The following is a 16737-nucleotide window of genomic DNA, read 5'->3' as shown; positions in this document are numbered from 1 at the left end:
GTGAGTCCAATTCCCTTCGTCCCCTCCTTTTAAAGGCCAGACTGCAAAATGACGTCATTTCACCGGCTTCTCTTTGCGTTCCTCTCGGACAAGGACCCCGTGTGTGACATTTCAATGTGTTGGCATAAAAAAGGCACCGAAGTGTTTTAGCCATATTAAGTCACTGACAATAGGTGTTCGTTTATTTGCTGATATAAACAAGCATGTATTTAAGTGTGTGTGTATATGTCTAGATAAAAATATACATATATTTATATGCACACATATATCCATACTGTATATACATTTTACCTACATGTATATATATATATATAAACACACACACACACACACACACACACACACACACACACACACACACACACACACACACACACACACACACACACACACACACACACACACACACACACACACAGTCTTCTTGTTAGGAGGTTGTCATATTGTGCCACTGTGTATCTACAGATGCCCAGAACTTGGATATACACGCACACGTGAGAAAAGGACAGAGAAACAATAAATGGACAACAACAATTCTTGAAATGCAGCATTTTTAATGAACATTATAAAAGTGTATTTTCTCTTTGAAAATTGCCCAGTCCACTCCCGACAAAGTGTTGTTTTTTTCCCCTCAGTACAATTGGCAGAAGTAAGGCAAAAAGTAGTCCACCAGCATTGGAATACATAATATCACATCATGTACAAATATTACCAAAATCTAGTCCAATGCTACAGCAAGTTGTTTTTTTTCTTCCTCTAGGTGTGCTAGCATCCTAGGCAGTGGCAGCATTACACCAGAATACAAAGGATCCAGCAGTTTAATCCAGCCAAGACAATTTAAATAAAACTAAAGTCTTTACTCATCAACTACCAACGGCAAACGTTTGATGTTTTTGGTTGCATTCATCCAATATGTCAGTTTCACGGGAGAGAGAAAAACAAGCCTAGTAATGGAGTTTTGGAGTGAATGTACAATGGACCAGTGTGGTTAACAGCTGTGACTGAATGCCTGGTGCAGTGTGCCAGTCCCACTGTGAATTATTTCTGCTTTCATATCTGCGTGTTTCAGAACGGAGGCGAGAAATCCAGGCAGACTCAGAAGTCGTGTTGGCTGAACGGAGGAAAAAAAGAGGAGATAAACCACGAAAAATGAAAAGAACAGTCACAATAAAATGGGGGAAGGCAGGTGAAAAACTCCTGTTAGTTTGTATCTTCTAAAAGTACTAATCTACCATTTTTTTTACAGGACAAACTGAAAAAAACAAAAACAACTTTATACCACAAATCAAATTAAAACTGGAAAAGATGCACTGCACACACACGTTCATTTGGAACATGGACAATAAAACAACTGTGTGCTTTTACGACCCCTGCCAGCTACTTTTAAGAAGACCTCGTAGCTTGATTATGATTGTTCTCTTCATCGGTCATTTGAAATTGGCTGCACATATTTTCCGTCGCTACATCAGTGCAGTGCAGTGTAGTGCAGTGCAGAGCAGGCTGGCTGTGTGCTGAGACCCACAGCCAGGAGCTGCTGCTGTGGTGGTTTAACGTGGGTGCTGGACATGAGCGGAATGAAACATAAGGGCACATTGGAGACGACAGCAAAGTCTGAACCCTGACAGTTGAGAGTGCAATTTTGTGTCAACAGAGTGCACATCTCTCAAGTTCTGTAAGTACTTCGAGAAACACAGGAGTTGTGAGGGGGGTAAGAGAAGGAAATCGCCACCGATTGGCTCATTATTATCCCTTGTGGCACGATGGTAAGTTTATGTAAACATTTCTCCAAATGTTTAGAAAAAACATCCCCCTTTTTAAAACAAAAAATATATAGAAATTTTATGAGAATATATGTACATATATATGTATATATACATATATTATTATTATTATTATTATTATTGTTATTATTATTATTATCATCATCATTAAAGGCCATAAAATATTTTCCATTCTGCTCCTTGAAATTCACTTTTCCCTTCAGATGATATTCAGTCTTAGGCAGACCTGAAACAAAACAGAAACAGACATATTGAAAATGTGCTCATTTGAAAAAAAAGGGAAAAAATCCCAAAGTCTGCACTTGCCTACCATGCCAGGTTTACATCCCAAGCATTAATCCTTCTTCAACTGGCTCCGCTCCTTCCGAGGCACCAGCGCATTACGAAGGTACGGCATTATTAAAAAGGCTACGAGGAAGAATATGTGTCCACAGAAGTAGACGGACGTGTACACCTGAAAAACAAAGGTGGCGACAAGCAAAGTCAAATTCACACACAGGCCTGCCGGTACCCTTCGACAAGAAGCGGCCATCTGGTTGCGTTGCGTTCTGTTATCGGAGTTCCCCCTGCGACACTTGCACATATCTGTCACAGAAGTAAAATACCTGCCACTGTTCACTTGCACTGTGAGTACGAAGCCCACCTGATACAATCTACCTGCCACCTGCTCCCGACATGCTGCCAATTCTAGTGCGATGCCTTCAAGTTCGCATTCAAATAGCTGAATCCCTCCACATTTTTATTTGGCCAAACAGAAAGTAAATAAATAATACACAAACAGCATTGGATCGTTCTCGAACAATTTTGTGGTGTGATGCCAAAGTTTCAGGGTTTTTTTTTTTTTTTTTAAGAGCTGCACTCTAATTTTTACACTGTGCTGCTATTCTGGTTTACTCTTGACACGAAATGTAAAAGAAGAGGACACGCATTCATCATCTCTCAGCTCTTTCGATTCCCTCTTCCAAGTCATCTAATTTGATAAAATATGTTTCTGTGGGAATCATATTAATTGAAGATCGTGTTAGAGAGAAGAAAAAAGGTAAAATGTGAGGAATATTTTGTCACAAAATTAAAAATACATTTGGTTTTTTTGAGCATTTCTAGTGTTTATATTCACGTAATAAACATAAACAATGTATTTTGGCATATATGAAAAAGACCCAGTTGCACGATATGTTAAGCTTGTGTAGTGTGTGACTGATTACAGTGTGGTTTATGGTCTGGACACCATCTCTTTGTTGGAACTTTCCTTCTCTGTTTCCTTCCACTGCACTGAGACCTACACTTCTAAGTATCTGGGGCGCGGAGGAGGCTCTGCGGTGAGATTTTTCTTACCTTTAACCATTTGTCATAGGTGAAGAGGCAGAAACCTATGAGCGAGTAGCCCATGAAGAGCCAGTGTATAAACTGCTGTACTAGATAGATGAGAGGGTAGAGTGGACTGTTGGCCAGCCTCGTCAGCGTGGGACTGTCCTTCACGAGTGCCTGGGCCTGGAACAAGCACAACACAACCTCCTGAGCACTCACTCACTGCTTAATTGACTGCAAACTGTGAAGGAGATCAATTTGTTTTCTTTGCAATGAGCACTTGCATACATTAAAGACCCCCTAATTATATTGTATATACACATATGTATTTATATTTCAAGGCAGACTCAAGTGGTTGAAAAACAGCTTGCGCTGTATCAAACACATCCTCCCAATATGAGATGATTTATTGCACCTTCGAAACCTCAGACTGTTCATAACCTCTGAGTGTATGGGTGCCCTTTGTGACTTCACAAAAGCAGCGGCCTAGAACTGTGTGTTTTAGCACATACACTATCTAAATTAGTAATAAAAAGATGAAGGGTGCATTTTTTGGTTCAGGGAATTTTGTGAAACATGGGATCTTTAAAGAGCGACTAATAGCAATGGGAATACGACGCAGAACTTTGCAGCAAGGAGGAGAACAACAGCTTTATTAAGTCTTAAAACAAGTACCAGAAGGTTTGTTCTTCATTAAGGCTTATTAGAGGCTGAGCCCCAGCAATACACTAGCTCTGAAACAAAGCTGGTCTATCGCTCGGGCGAAAGACCCCATTGTATGTGCAATTATAATTAATAGTTGAGCTCCTACCTGTTTTTCTACAGTGATGATGATGAACTCCATGGCAAAGCACATGAAATATCCCGAGTGAAAGCCGTGCCAAAGCGTCAGAAAGAGGAGGGTGCTGAAATGAGACACCTTCTTGTTGCCCAGGAACTTCAGTCTCTTAAAGACGTTTCTATACAGGGTGAAAACAACAAAAAAAGGAGGGAAGATGACTATTTTTGACTAGACATCTAATTACAGTCAGAGAACGTAAATGCATCAGCGGTAACAACCTACATGGCAAGCACTCACCTGAAAGTTGTTGTTGCATAGCAACTGCGGCAATAAAAAAAAAGTTCAACCCATTTTTTATTTTTTTTTATTTTCAACAGCACTCATCCGTTCAGTGACAGCCCAGGCTTTTCTATCAGTATCGTGGACACACGCGGTATCGTGTGCACAGAACGCGCGACGTTTACGAGGTCTGAAGTGCACAGTCTGAAGTAACTGTGCTCGCCTGGAGTGTGTTGCATCATCTGGGTCGGGCATAAAAGGCTTGGAGGTTGTTCAATCACTTCATTATCTTCATGTGTGAGATGGAGCATTAGCTTTCATTTACTGTGAAGCCCAGATGTTGCAAGATTATCTCAAGACACCAACAGCATAAAATAAAAAAAAGAGAAAACATACCATAGAATCACAAAGTAGAATCGAGAACATCAGTCTAAAAAGATACACTTGTAGTTGCTTTTTAAATATGCAACGGAAGACTGAAGTGCTCAAATCAAGAGGCACCACGTCAGTGAGGCCTGTATGTTTGCTAGCAAGACCACAAACGTACAGGCAGGTGCCTGATCATGAATGGCTCGATGTGCCATGTCCAGAATCTTAAAATGGACACTGAAGTGGACAGGAAGCAGGTGCACAATGAGGCCAAGATAGGAGTGACCTGCCCTGACCTACTGACCTTCTGTCTCAGCTGTGGTGTGTTAATGGATGATTTGCCGAGACAGCTGACAAGCAAACTGGCTGTAATCCCGACGTGATGGAACAAAAGCACCCACAACCATTTTCCAACTCCGACTTTTGCAATTCTCAGGTGAAGGCGGGAGAGAGAGACTTAGGAGACAAGCGCCTGACATGTTTGTGTATATTAATAGCTTGATCACAATAACACCGAGGTTTCTCAGATTAGAACACACAGAAGAAACTTGATGACCCGATAGCACTATCCGCCTGAGAAACCGTGCTGTCGGCAGCAATAATGAACAGCTCAGATTGTTCTGCATTCAGCTAAGGAGAATTACTGGCCATCCACCGCTTAAGTGCAGACAGACGATCATACGGGACATTCAAATTACCCATGTCGGCGGCTTGAAAAGAAAATACCTACATCTGACTGTCATCCACATGGCAGTGAGACGACATATCTTTGAAATTTTCCTGTCATGCTTCGACGAAGTGAGAAACTTGGAGAGCGGAGCCAGTATAGACAGATGACAAAATAAATCCTGGTTAAAGCTGCATTTAGGCAGCAGTCTCGTGTGGCCTGCCAGGCCTCTATCTCACCAACTATAAATAACTTTGACCGTGTCGGAGCCGATGGTCAGACCTTTGAGGAAGGTGAGGTCTGTTGGCGTTCAGGAGGCGTTGTGGATCTGGCGACCAAAATGGTCATTTAGACCAGCAGCAGATGTGAGCAGGGACACAAAGGCTGCGTTCAGACTGCAGGGGAATCCGATTTAAATCAGGTTCCTTCTCAAATCCGTTCCGCTGACTGTCCACAGTGTTTTTTGCAGGTGTCCAAATGGGATCTGGCTATCTGCTTTTTTTCCTGGTGGTTTCAATCCGTTTTGCAAAAATTGGATTTCATGTGATTTGTGACTGTTCAGAATACAAAAGAGCCATCCAGTTTCAATCTGGATAGGCTAAAAATCGGATTCTGGCTGGCAGTCTGAACGCGGCTAAAGTGATGCGTTGTCAAAGAGAGAGACTTTAGTTGCATTGCCTGCAGCAATCCCACAGATGCAGGGATGGCACACATCACGTGTGTTCACTACTAACACTCATTTGTTTAAACCCCCCAAACATGACGCGTCACTTTGTATCTGTATTTTACTGTTTTGCATTCTCATAACAATGTCAACATTCACACAAAGCTAATCGAGGTTGATTTAACTATATTTAAACTTTTTAATGTAGAACAGCAATGTTTCAGCAATGGAGGTGTAATTAAACGTGTATACATACGTTAAGTACATGTGACTATTTGAATGCTGTGTCTCTGAAACAGCAGAAAAAATACTTTATTGACTTCACCACGTATTGGTTGGCCAGTGGTGTGACTGTATTTCATGCCCCATGGGCACACGGAGGTTCCACAGGTTTGCTTGCTATTTAAACAAGGGCATGAAAATTACATGGTGGCATTTTCAAAAGTGACAAAAACACTTTGCAGCAGCAGCAGCAGCAGCAGCAGCAGCCACACATATAGAGACTCTAGCGATTTCTGTTCCCTGAGCAGATTTCCCCTTCCTTTAACAGACTGGCAGCTTCAACATTAACTCTGCAGAGCTGTGCCAAACAGGAAATACAATTCAGAGGGAAGTCTATGCATTCCAAATTTCGTCCTCATTTTAATTAATTGTGCCTCTGTGGGTTTAAACTGGCTCCTTCCTGGTTGTCTGTTGTGTGGTTTTGACATCCGACATGTTTAAAATTCATTCCAGCTCTGCGCTTACAGAAGAGGAGGGCAAACAGATTTTTAATCCGTAAACTGATCCAATTGTTAAATGCATGACTCATGACAGGAGCATCATTTGACTATAAATGTCTTTGAAAATGTTCCTATATTAGACTAAATGGTTTAGCACAAACAAATTGAATCTTAAGTAAAAGTTTTCTTGGACTTTGTTCACAAGGCAAGTAATGGCTCGGAATGTCTTTGTATAGGCTGACGGATTCACTGGACAAAGGCAGAGCTTGAAGCCAGAGAGCGTAAACCAGACGGGTTGTTCCAGATCCACCTGTTAATTACATTCACCTGTTTAGTGGCAACAGAATTCACAAGAAGTCGGGCCGGGCAGAGAGACAGCTCACGCCAGTTTTAACAATCTTCAGTGTGAATGAGTCACCATCCTGATCTGACTCGACCCGCATGTACAAAGGAACAACACAAAGTCGCATTGAGCGCAACCCTGTAATGTGAGTATAGAGGGAAACTGAGGCCATGGGACTGTGTTCACTTTCACTTTAACTTCCTGCAAGTTTTAACAATAACGATTCTTTCCATTTGTCACTCCAGCCTCCTGCTCACTGTTGTTTGAGCGCAGACCTAGAGTGACACAGAGGTTGCATTACTTTCCGGATGTGGCGTTTCCACAAAGTCAGATCTGTATCTCATTTAAGCAAAAATATGTTTTTTGGCCCATCCAGATTGAAACCGGATGGTCACAGTCACAAATCACACGAAATCCGATTTTTGCAAAACGGATTGTGGATTGAGGCCCAGTCTAAACAGAGCCAGATCCCATTTGGACACTTGCTAAAAACAGTGTGGACAGTCAGCCCTAAAAAATAAATGTTTTGAGAAGGAATCAGATTTGAATCTGATTCGCCTGCAGTCTGAACGCAGCCTTAGACCCAGATGTGAACGTGTCGCTAAGAGGTGATTGGAAAAGATGAGATTCCTTGCGATTTGCACTGTTCACGCTGCCGATGAGAGGCAGTCTGCTCCCTCCCCTTCTCTCCCTTCTCGCCTCCCAGCCAACTGTCCTTGTGTCTACTGCACTTTCAGATAGTAGACAGAGCGCTTAGGTGGCAAACCCATTCAACTGAAATAGACCATGTAATGAATTGTATATTCGATAAATTGCTTTCCGCATGTGGTCATCATCGACTGGAGTCACAAGCACTTTCTGGGGGAAAAAAATGCCTCCAACGGCATGAAAATGGCAAACTTTGAGGCCTCTCCACTGAAGTGCACTCCCACTGCCCTGCTCATCTCAGCCGCAGTGAGACGCTCTGTGGGGGAAGGCCTTTGGTGTGGGTGGGAGTGTGTGTGTGTGTGTGGGTGTGTGCACTCATGTGATGCCACGCTACTCATCCTGGATGACGTATGACACTGAACTGTAACAACCTCCCCCCCATTTTCGGCGCTATCACCAGAGTAAATATTTAACAGCGTAACCCTTGAGTGGGGGCCAGGCGAGGGCACGGATTAGCGGCCGCCGCTCTCTCACCTGGCAGCCCAGGCGTTGGTGTTGATGTTGAAGGACTCGATGGTTCCGGAGAACTGCGTCGACGTCTCGAAAAGCCACATCTTCATGTTGGCGCAGGCGTTCCACTGAGGCTTGCCGTCCTGCGTGCCGTTATAGCCCAGTCCAGCCAGGATGCACACGCCCTCCTGTTGCACATGAGACGCACGCCATTACCACCGCAGCTGGGTGTCATGGCGGGAAACAAAAGAACCTCAGCAGCTGGATTCACGCGGCCTCAGAGGGCTCGCATCACGATGCAGGTGCGGTTTTACTGTTTTGCAACCAGTTCCAGGCTCAACACCACGTGTTAATAGAGCTATTCATCAATGCAGCACATGTATGGATGCAATATCATATTCATTTTGAGATTGAGATTTTTCATCAGCAACCCAGTGGAGCAGCCTCACGCACAGGTGTCACAAAAACAGCATGTTTAAGGTTTGATTTCTTGAAATTCACGCGTTAGCTCACACTTTTATAAAGGCTGAAGCGAGCAAACAAACAAAAACATGGACTTTTCCCCCATTTCTGGGAATGGTCACAGCAGTCCAACTTTCATGCACGCTCTTGCAGGCCAAAAGGGGTAACTTACCGCAATCACCCAGCAGCTGACATATTTATACAAACTGATTTTTCCCCAAATCAGAATATAAACACAGCGATACCAGAAGGGCTGGGCCTACGGAGAAGGACATGGTATTCAAACTTGAGTTGTGACAAGAACATGTAAAACATTGAAGTCAATGTTAAGATAGGACACAGTCTCACCCCAAACTCATCTGTAGTGAAGTAGCTGTCTTGGTAATAGGTACTGAATACTGCAAACACCACCAGGTAGAAAAAACCTAAGGCAAACCTCTTCATAGCTGGTACAACACTGGTGGAGGAATAGTGAGATAAAGCAGGGAGAAGATAAACACTCACATTATAAATTCTAATTATTTTCCACAGAGTGTGAGCAGTCGCTTGCTGGGTTCATTTTCCTTTGCGATATCACTTTGTGTTTCCGACCTGCTCGGGGGTTTTCCATGGCAGTCAGTGAGCTCTCTGTTCACCAGCTGCTGGTATTTCAGCAGGGTGAATTGCGGCCCAACCAGGAAGCCTCCGTAGAAGTAAGAAAAGCCGAACACCTCGAGGAGGGAGGGCACAGACGGCAGTGCCGAATTCTTCTGCTGCTCATTTCCCTCCGACTGGAGCGGGGGAGAGAAACAGGGAAAGGAATAAAGTGAAAAGGGTGGAATTGAGTGCGGAAGAAAATGTCATGTCAAAGGGGACGAACTTGACACATCAGTAGTTGGAGCAAAGACTGGTATTTCAGTCTTGATAATAACCACATTATAATATATATTTGCATTTGAATTATACAAGAGGAAGAGATGAAACACAAAGTAAAGCTTCAGCATAGAAGCAGGGTAAATAAGAAGCCATCGAGCCTTCAAAGCACCACAGTGCACAACAGCGGTGGCGGTGAATTCAGGCAGGAACAACTTTTTTTCTCCACCTCTGCATTAAAATGCCCTCTGGAGAAATAAAAAGCAGGCAGCTATCAAGACAGATTTTCATTACATAGAGTTGGCACCTAAAAAAAAACAGGTTCTCCTGAACGTCATTTGCATATTATTGGTCAGCCTGAGGCAAGAAGCTGCTGACTTTTAATGTTTTAAGTTTGCGTTGACTGCGGAATGGAGACGCTACCAGCTTCCAGACGAGTGGGGAGGGAAACTCTACATTTAAGCAGACTGTGAATTAGATACGGTGCAAAGAGATGCACAGCCAAGGTTGTGCATTTTTAAAGGTATTTTTCTTTTACTTACAGAGGAAAATCCTAGCAATTACAAGGATTACTGACAGCTTAATAGTTCCATAACAGTTTTGCAACAAAGGATTGAGAGAAAAAAAATGTTTTATCCATCGTAAAAGAAATATTAAATTGTCCGGAAACCCTAGTAGCAAAACATGGGGCAATACACTGGTATAATTAATACTCTTCTTGCAGGTGTCTTAGTCTTTCTGATCTGTTTCTTGTTTGTATAAATACTGACTCAGCAAGTGGCTCGATGCCCTTTAAGTATTTATAATTTTGTAAAAGGGAGAAAACAACGGGCAGCCAGTAAACAAAGACAGACGGCGTAGACACGCTGACAAAGCATCAAGAAGGCAAAAAAAAAAAAAGGAATCAAACAACTCACTGGCTCCTTCCTGCCGTCATAGTAATCAAACGACAAACCTGTAATTAGAAAAAAGGGAGACAGAAAACTATAGGCTCACCAATGTGATTAACACTCAAACACTTAAAAATTACAGGATGGTGTGGGAAATGCACCATCCTCCATTCAAACCCGAGGAGAAGCCAGAACTCACCAATGAGTTTGAGTGTGAGGACACACTGGGGCATGGTCCACTTGATGTCATAGTCCTGCGTTGCTGTGTAGTAGTAGCCTGCCAGCAGGTAGCCCTGCGTGAAGAAACAGAACAAGAGAGACATTCACCAAACACACCACAGGGCCATTAATCGCTTCACATTAACGAATACAAGAGTTTTTTCATCCCACCGAGTGATTGTGGAATTCTGGGTGCGAAACCGACGATACTGACGCAGTTCAGCCAAAACTGAACTTTTACCTATTTGCTGCTCAACCATATGACTTCAATGTGTCAGAAGTTTTACTTCTTTATGGCAAAAAAATATCCACTGTAGTGTCTTAGCTCAGTTCCCTCTGATCTGATGATAGTATAGGGTTGAGTAGTAAATGAGTGACATTTCAAGTCTAGCTGATACATGATGCATGCGTCTTTTGATATTGTTTTAAAGTTAATTTCCTTTGCTAATAATTTAAAACTAAATAGTCAGTCAGGATTGTCACGGTTGAACATATATTACCTTCATCGCACAGTTAGCTAAGCATCAGACACTGATTAGATTGAGTAGTTTTTTTCTAGTTTTGCACACTCACATGATTGAGTGTGTAAAGAAGAAAGCCCTGCAGCTGTCCAGAAAAGTGCATTTTCACCCTTTATTTTCATTTTTCAGCAAAAACACTGCTAAAAGATTTCCATTTATCTTCAACATGTCTGGGAGAGGATGAAAACAACTCAACCGCGCATGTGGTCAGGAACTCGGGGAAGGTTTCTGTGCCTTACGTGACATCACAAAGGGCCAATTTTTCTTAAAACTGATGATGGCCCTGGCTTGGTGACTTTGGAATTATGTGGGACCTCTAATTGGCAGTTTTATACACTGGACTGCAGAGTCTATTCACTGTGTGCAACTAGCATTGCTACAGTAAATAGGCAAGTGGACAAGAGCGGAAAGACAGAAGCGACTCACCATTTGGAAAATAAAGCTGCTCAGGACGTTTGTTACCGTCCTTCCCATGAGCCTCAGCATCAGGAACTGGACTAGGATGCATACCACAGAGTGATAGATCTGAGAGCCTGGCCAAGACATGGACAGAAGGTGAGGAGGGGAATTTTGAGTGCACTCAATGGAGACCTGTTGGGCTGACCAGACAGCAGCATATACAGTATATGTTTTGCTTTTTTTCTCCCTTGCACAGTTTGGTTTGAGCAAAGATGGGAAAAGGACGGCGAGGACAAAAATCCATCACACACAGGACTTGAAATCAGATTTAAGGAATGTTGGTGGGAAAAATGCAAAGAGCATTGTACATGAAGAAAGATAGAGGAACAGACCTTCTGTGAAATCCCAGTGTTGCCGCAACAGAGTAAAGGAGAGAGAAGGAGATCAATTTTAGCGGCCTGTGTTCCATTGCAGCAAAAATTACAACGTTGGCATTCATTTAAAGGGGAAAGAAAAAAAAAAGACAAACAAACATGTAATCACAAAAAAAAAAAAAAAATCACTCAAGACAAATACAGACTTTCTGAATAGGAAATAACTGCAGGTCACAGTGAGACAAACAAGGGTAAGAGGCAGTTATTTGACAGCAAGGGAAGGAGCAAGCAGAGAGCTGTCAATGTGCGCAGTCAATGATGAGAGCAACACCTTATAATTTTGCAGGGAACTCGAGCTATGTAGGATGTACAATTTCGTTGTACACGTTACGTGCTTCAATGACAATAAAGGCATCGTCGTGTAAGCGTCAAGGTGAGCTAACTGACAACAAACCCACATTTCCTGTTCTACCTGACCACGGCTTGGAAAAGCAGCAGGGAGAAGAAGCTTAGTCAACTGCCATGAATTCATTATGAAGCCATTTCCATTTCCAATGAAGGCAAATTCCAGGCAAACAAAAAAAAAAACAGTTCCTACAGTTGCCTGTTGTCAGGCAGGCAGGCAGGCAGGCAGGCACGCAACACACACACACACACACACACACACACACACACACACACACACACACACACACACACACACACACACACACACACACACACACACACACTTTATTTTGACAAGAGTAAAATACACATTTGCTGTCCGAAATCAAATGTTTGGCCTTCCCGTTTCCAGTCCCCGTCAAAAAACTGAATACATTAAAAAATAAATAAATACAAATGGCTTTGCCTCGGATGTCCAGTCCATCCTGTTCACTCACAAAGAGAGCCGCACCATTGTGACCTCTGCTAACTCCAGCTCTATTCCTCAGTGCCTGTGTTTCTGAGCCAGGCACCATTACTGCTCTCACCACCGGAGCGTCTACACCTCTGGCAACAATACACATTTGTGTTGACATGACGAGCAGGTTCATTTGGAATAAGGCAGCCAAGAATGTGGGTCTGCTTGGGTTGAGAAAACAGGGATTCCTGCTAAGATTATTTGCAATGGCCGTTTAAAAGTTCATAGGTTTCGGGTTGATATTTCAATTCACCGTGTCACATTCCGCCTCACAACTCCAACCAAACCAGTTAACGAACTAGCAAGTCCTAAGAGACATCTCTGTGTTTTGACGGAACAAGGTTGGAGGTGTTGTGCAACGTTTTGATTCACTCAGTGGCACACAAACAAATCTGCGGTCATGCAACTTCAGACTGCTGACTTCACACAAGTGGCCAAAGGAAGACGAGCCGTTCAGCGGATGACTATTGACTTGACAAACAATGGTGGAATGACTGGATGTGCTTGATTTAGGCTGGGTTACTGTTCCACGAGACCAGGCTCAGACGGTTGTCCTACAGTCTAATCAGGTTTACACGTGACGCACACACACATGCACGCGCACACACACACACACACAAACTTCAATCTCCAATCTTTTTCTGATAACTCATAATTTAAGCTGAGCCATCAGTGGCTAAACATATTTAGTGTGTGTGTGTGTGTGTGTGTTATGGAGGGTGTTGTTTGGCTTTCTGCTGACTTGTTTGACTAATGATGCTGTGGAGAAGCTGCTTTTCAGCTGACAGGGCTCATTTTGTTTGTCTCATCTCGGGCTTCACTGAGATGCTGAATTCCATTTGCGAGTGGAAAAATTGAATCACAAACCTTTTTTTATTTTACTTGTGCATTACAGCTGTAGCTCTCGATTGTTTAAAATGCCTTCGCCATGACCAAGAAGAGACAGATATTAGTGGATGTTAGGGGTTAGTGAAATCAGGAGGTAGTGAGACCATCGCTTTAAACGTAAAACATTTGGTTAAGCAGGCTAAAAAAAACAAAAAAAACAAAAAAAAACAATTATCGATCTTTAAATTAATTCAACATAAAAACATTTAGAAATGGAGTAGAGACACTTGTATTTCTTTCATCTTACCAAAGTTGAATACTGCCAGTGAGAGTCCAGAGAGTGTGTGAAAGAGGTGTATGACTGTGGGAGACTGGTAGAACAAGAAGTGACGGTACACCAGAGCAAAGGGATAACCTGCAGGGAAAGAGAGAGAATCTTTATTCAAAACTTTGTATCGGAAGGTCATGCATGACAATTTTTGATAAGAGCAACAATGGACTCAATATATTTCTTACTTCCTCAAATTAGAACTCTTTATTATTACACTATTATCACTGGACCTGAACCTATTGCTACTATTGCTGGGAATTTCAGGGCAGAGGTAAATGTCCATAGTTGACTGAGAGGAAATGATCAGTTAATATTTATACCTAGTTATGTTGCAGGACCAAAAGTCCAGGCAATCTCTTTGGCAAGTCGATGGCATGCAGTAATTGTGTCAGTATTTTAGTACTGGAGTTGTACCTTCAACACAGAATTGAACAAAATAGACAATGTAACATATTGTTTGATGCATTGCAAGAGTTCTTATTATCGAAAAACATTTTTTTTTTTTACCTCGCTAATATCAGCTTGTCCAAAATTACGTTAACAGATGACATTTTTCAGTATTTTATTGTGTAAGTGATACACTTTGCCGATGTAACAATTTAACAGAATATGGTAAATTTGATGCAATAAAAACAATTTAACTTTAAACTCCACTCTTAGATAACAACTCTGCAACAAACTGCTCGTAGCTATGCATGCAAGTCAGAAGCAATCCTGAGGAATTCATTTTTAGTCGTAACAAGAAATGCACAGCACTATCACATGTACCGCAGCCAAAAATGGTTCATTTGTCAGTTATATAAAAACTGTTTGAAAGCCCAGTGTGTCAAATTTAGCTGGACATGACAGTAAGAAAGTATTCTGCAAACAGTGTTGATGTCAACTCCTGCTTCCTTGAATAACAAAAATGCACTTGTGGAGGCATGATTATGGGACAAGAATATTATGCTTTGCTTCCCGGCAACAAAACAAACCATGCAAGTGTAGTTGTAGACGTTTTATGAGTGTGTTTTTTTCCACAAAAATAACAAAAAGCTTCACTGTTGCACTGTTGTAACCAAGTATTCTCATGAGTTTCAGTCATTTCCTCTTGCAGCATTCAACAAGTACAGAGCTGCTGTTGTGTCAAGACACAGCCTCCAGATTTGTGTGAGATACGGATCAAGGCTCAAACGTCACATTCCACAATACGCCATACTGTTGTTGGATTTGCAAAGTCTGCATTGCACGGGACTATGTATAGCTATGGACAAACCACCTGATGTCCCCGTTTATGGTGCAAAGCAGTGGCAGTCAGACCACAATATTGTGCAAGCGCTGTTAAGCAATAACAAGATGATGAGAATGCAACAGCGCTCACTAACTAAATTGTCTCACAGCCGTTGGACCAACCACACACGGTCTGAGTGACAAGGCCTTACGGCTGCCAGGAACACACTAACGTGTCGGGCTAAAGTACAGGGAGGACACCACGAAGGGCACCCTCCCCTACTGCTCTCTCTCTCTCACACACACACACACACACACACACACACACACACACACACACACACACACACACACACACACACACACACACACACACACACACACACACACACAGAAAGAGAGGGGGGTGAGCTGCTACACTACTCCACATTGAGTCCTGGACTGTAATGTTTGACTGAGAAATAAATAACTAAGAAATAACAACAAGAATAAATTACATAGCTGCCATTGAGTGCTGTTTTCTTTCACACATATACATTTGTTTGTTTTAAATAGTAATCACAACTAGCACGGGGGTTTGCAATGGGTGCATGGACACCATACTAATGAGAAGTGATGTTTGAATGTTTGAAAGCAAAACAGAACGATGGGGTGAGAGCAACGTGAACTCAGGCTGAGAATGAAAAAGACTAAACTGTACGGGCGAAAGCCACAAGACTAATTTCTGCGAGCTGTTATTGCCCTGCCGGCTGGGGTGTAGTTCCAAAGTGTAAACACTGGAACGATAACTGTCAATGTTGTGCTCTGTTGACCATTATAAAAACAGTGAATGGCAGTCATACGGAACAGTTGAAAGAAGTTCACCTCTCGGTCGTGTTGCCCGTTCTGCGGGAACGTCGACAAGCACCAGGTGGAACAACACAGAGGTGAAAACTTACCTATAATGATGGATAAAATGAGTCGAATCGCTGGCTCCGGAGCGCCTAATAACTCCGACAAGCTGTGCAAGGAAGCCGCCATCTTTCTTGTGGGCGGAAGCGAGTCTTGGCGACAGCTCGGCACGACAGCTGCTTCACGACAGTCTACGTGTGCAACTGTCCGCGGTGCTTTTTAAGGCCCCGCCGCGAAGAGCAATCTCATGCCGAAGTTTACTCCTCAAACTTCTCCACCCACCTCATGCCGAATCGTCCACATAACCTCTCCCCCTTTCCCTTACTTTCACGACGTGTCTCTGGAAACGAGTCTCGCGGGGTTAACGGATTAAAGCGATGTTAGTCTGCCCCCACCTGGCCTTCCCGCTAAACGCCGTTTCTAGTCAGCCTATTCTGTTTTGTTTTGTTTTGTAGTGCAAGCTGATGTCAGCGACACCACATGCTAATTAAAATGTGTACATCTCAATGATACGTAAGAGAAATTATGTTGAAACATGTCAAGGTAAGACAAACAAAAACCGCTTGTCTTGACAAAAAGAAAAAACGAAACGAAGAATGGAAACCCCTTTATATCCATTCCATCGAGAGAATGACTTTTATGAGTCACAAATGATAATCGCACGTTAACGTACACATTTTTAATACTCTCTGGCACTTCCCGTAATCTAATTCACTTATATTTATCATACTATTAAATCAAATTAATTATACTAAACATGAACATGTAACTTGTCTGACATTATC

The 16737-nt window shown here is 42.5% G+C and overlaps 1 protein-coding gene across 1 annotated transcript; it reads right to left on the bottom strand.

Moving 5' to 3' along the window:
* Positions 1-534: 534 nt before the first annotated feature.
* Positions 535-16662, bottom strand: lpcat3 (lysophosphatidylcholine acyltransferase 3). The gene is made up of 13 exons (XM_076040748.1): positions 16000-16662; positions 13829-13936; positions 11443-11549; positions 10476-10569; positions 10304-10341; positions 9126-9304; positions 8883-8991; positions 8707-8793; positions 8097-8260; positions 3901-4048; positions 3117-3272; positions 2092-2235; positions 535-2007 (listed from the first exon to the last, which is right to left on the bottom strand). Exons 1-12 carry the CDS (start codon positions 16079-16081, stop codon positions 2116-2118), a joined length of 1392 nt encoding a protein of 463 aa, XP_075896863.1. The 5' UTR covers positions 16082-16662; the 3' UTR covers positions 535-2007; positions 2092-2115.
* Between the last annotated feature and the right edge of the window lie 75 nt (positions 16663-16737).

This window comes from Nelusetta ayraudi, unplaced genomic scaffold (assembly GCF_046127955.1).
Source record: "Nelusetta ayraudi isolate G7.1 ecotype Tasmania unplaced genomic scaffold, CSIRO-AGI_Nayr_v1 ptg000063l, whole genome shotgun sequence".
Classification (NCBI taxonomy): Eukaryota; Metazoa; Chordata; class Actinopteri; order Tetraodontiformes; family Monacanthidae; genus Nelusetta; species Nelusetta ayraudi.
Note: the sequence above shows the minus strand (reverse complement) of the source record. Positions and strands in the feature narration are given on the sequence as shown.

Bases quoted from the DNA above. Each gene is read 5' to 3' on its own strand.
- lpcat3 (XM_076040748.1), bottom strand. From the start codon at position 16,081: ATGGCGGCTTCCTTGCACAGCTTGTCGGAGTTATTAGGCGCTCCGGAG. The intron at 8,992-9,125 runs GTCGGAAACACA...TTCCTCCACCAG, and splicing joins CATGGAAAACCCCCGAGCAG to TGTTGTACCAGCTATGAAGA. The intron at 8,261-8,706 runs GTAAGTTACCCC...CATGTGCAACAG, and splicing joins TCAGCTGCTGGGTGATTGCG to GAGGGCGTGTGCATCCTGGC.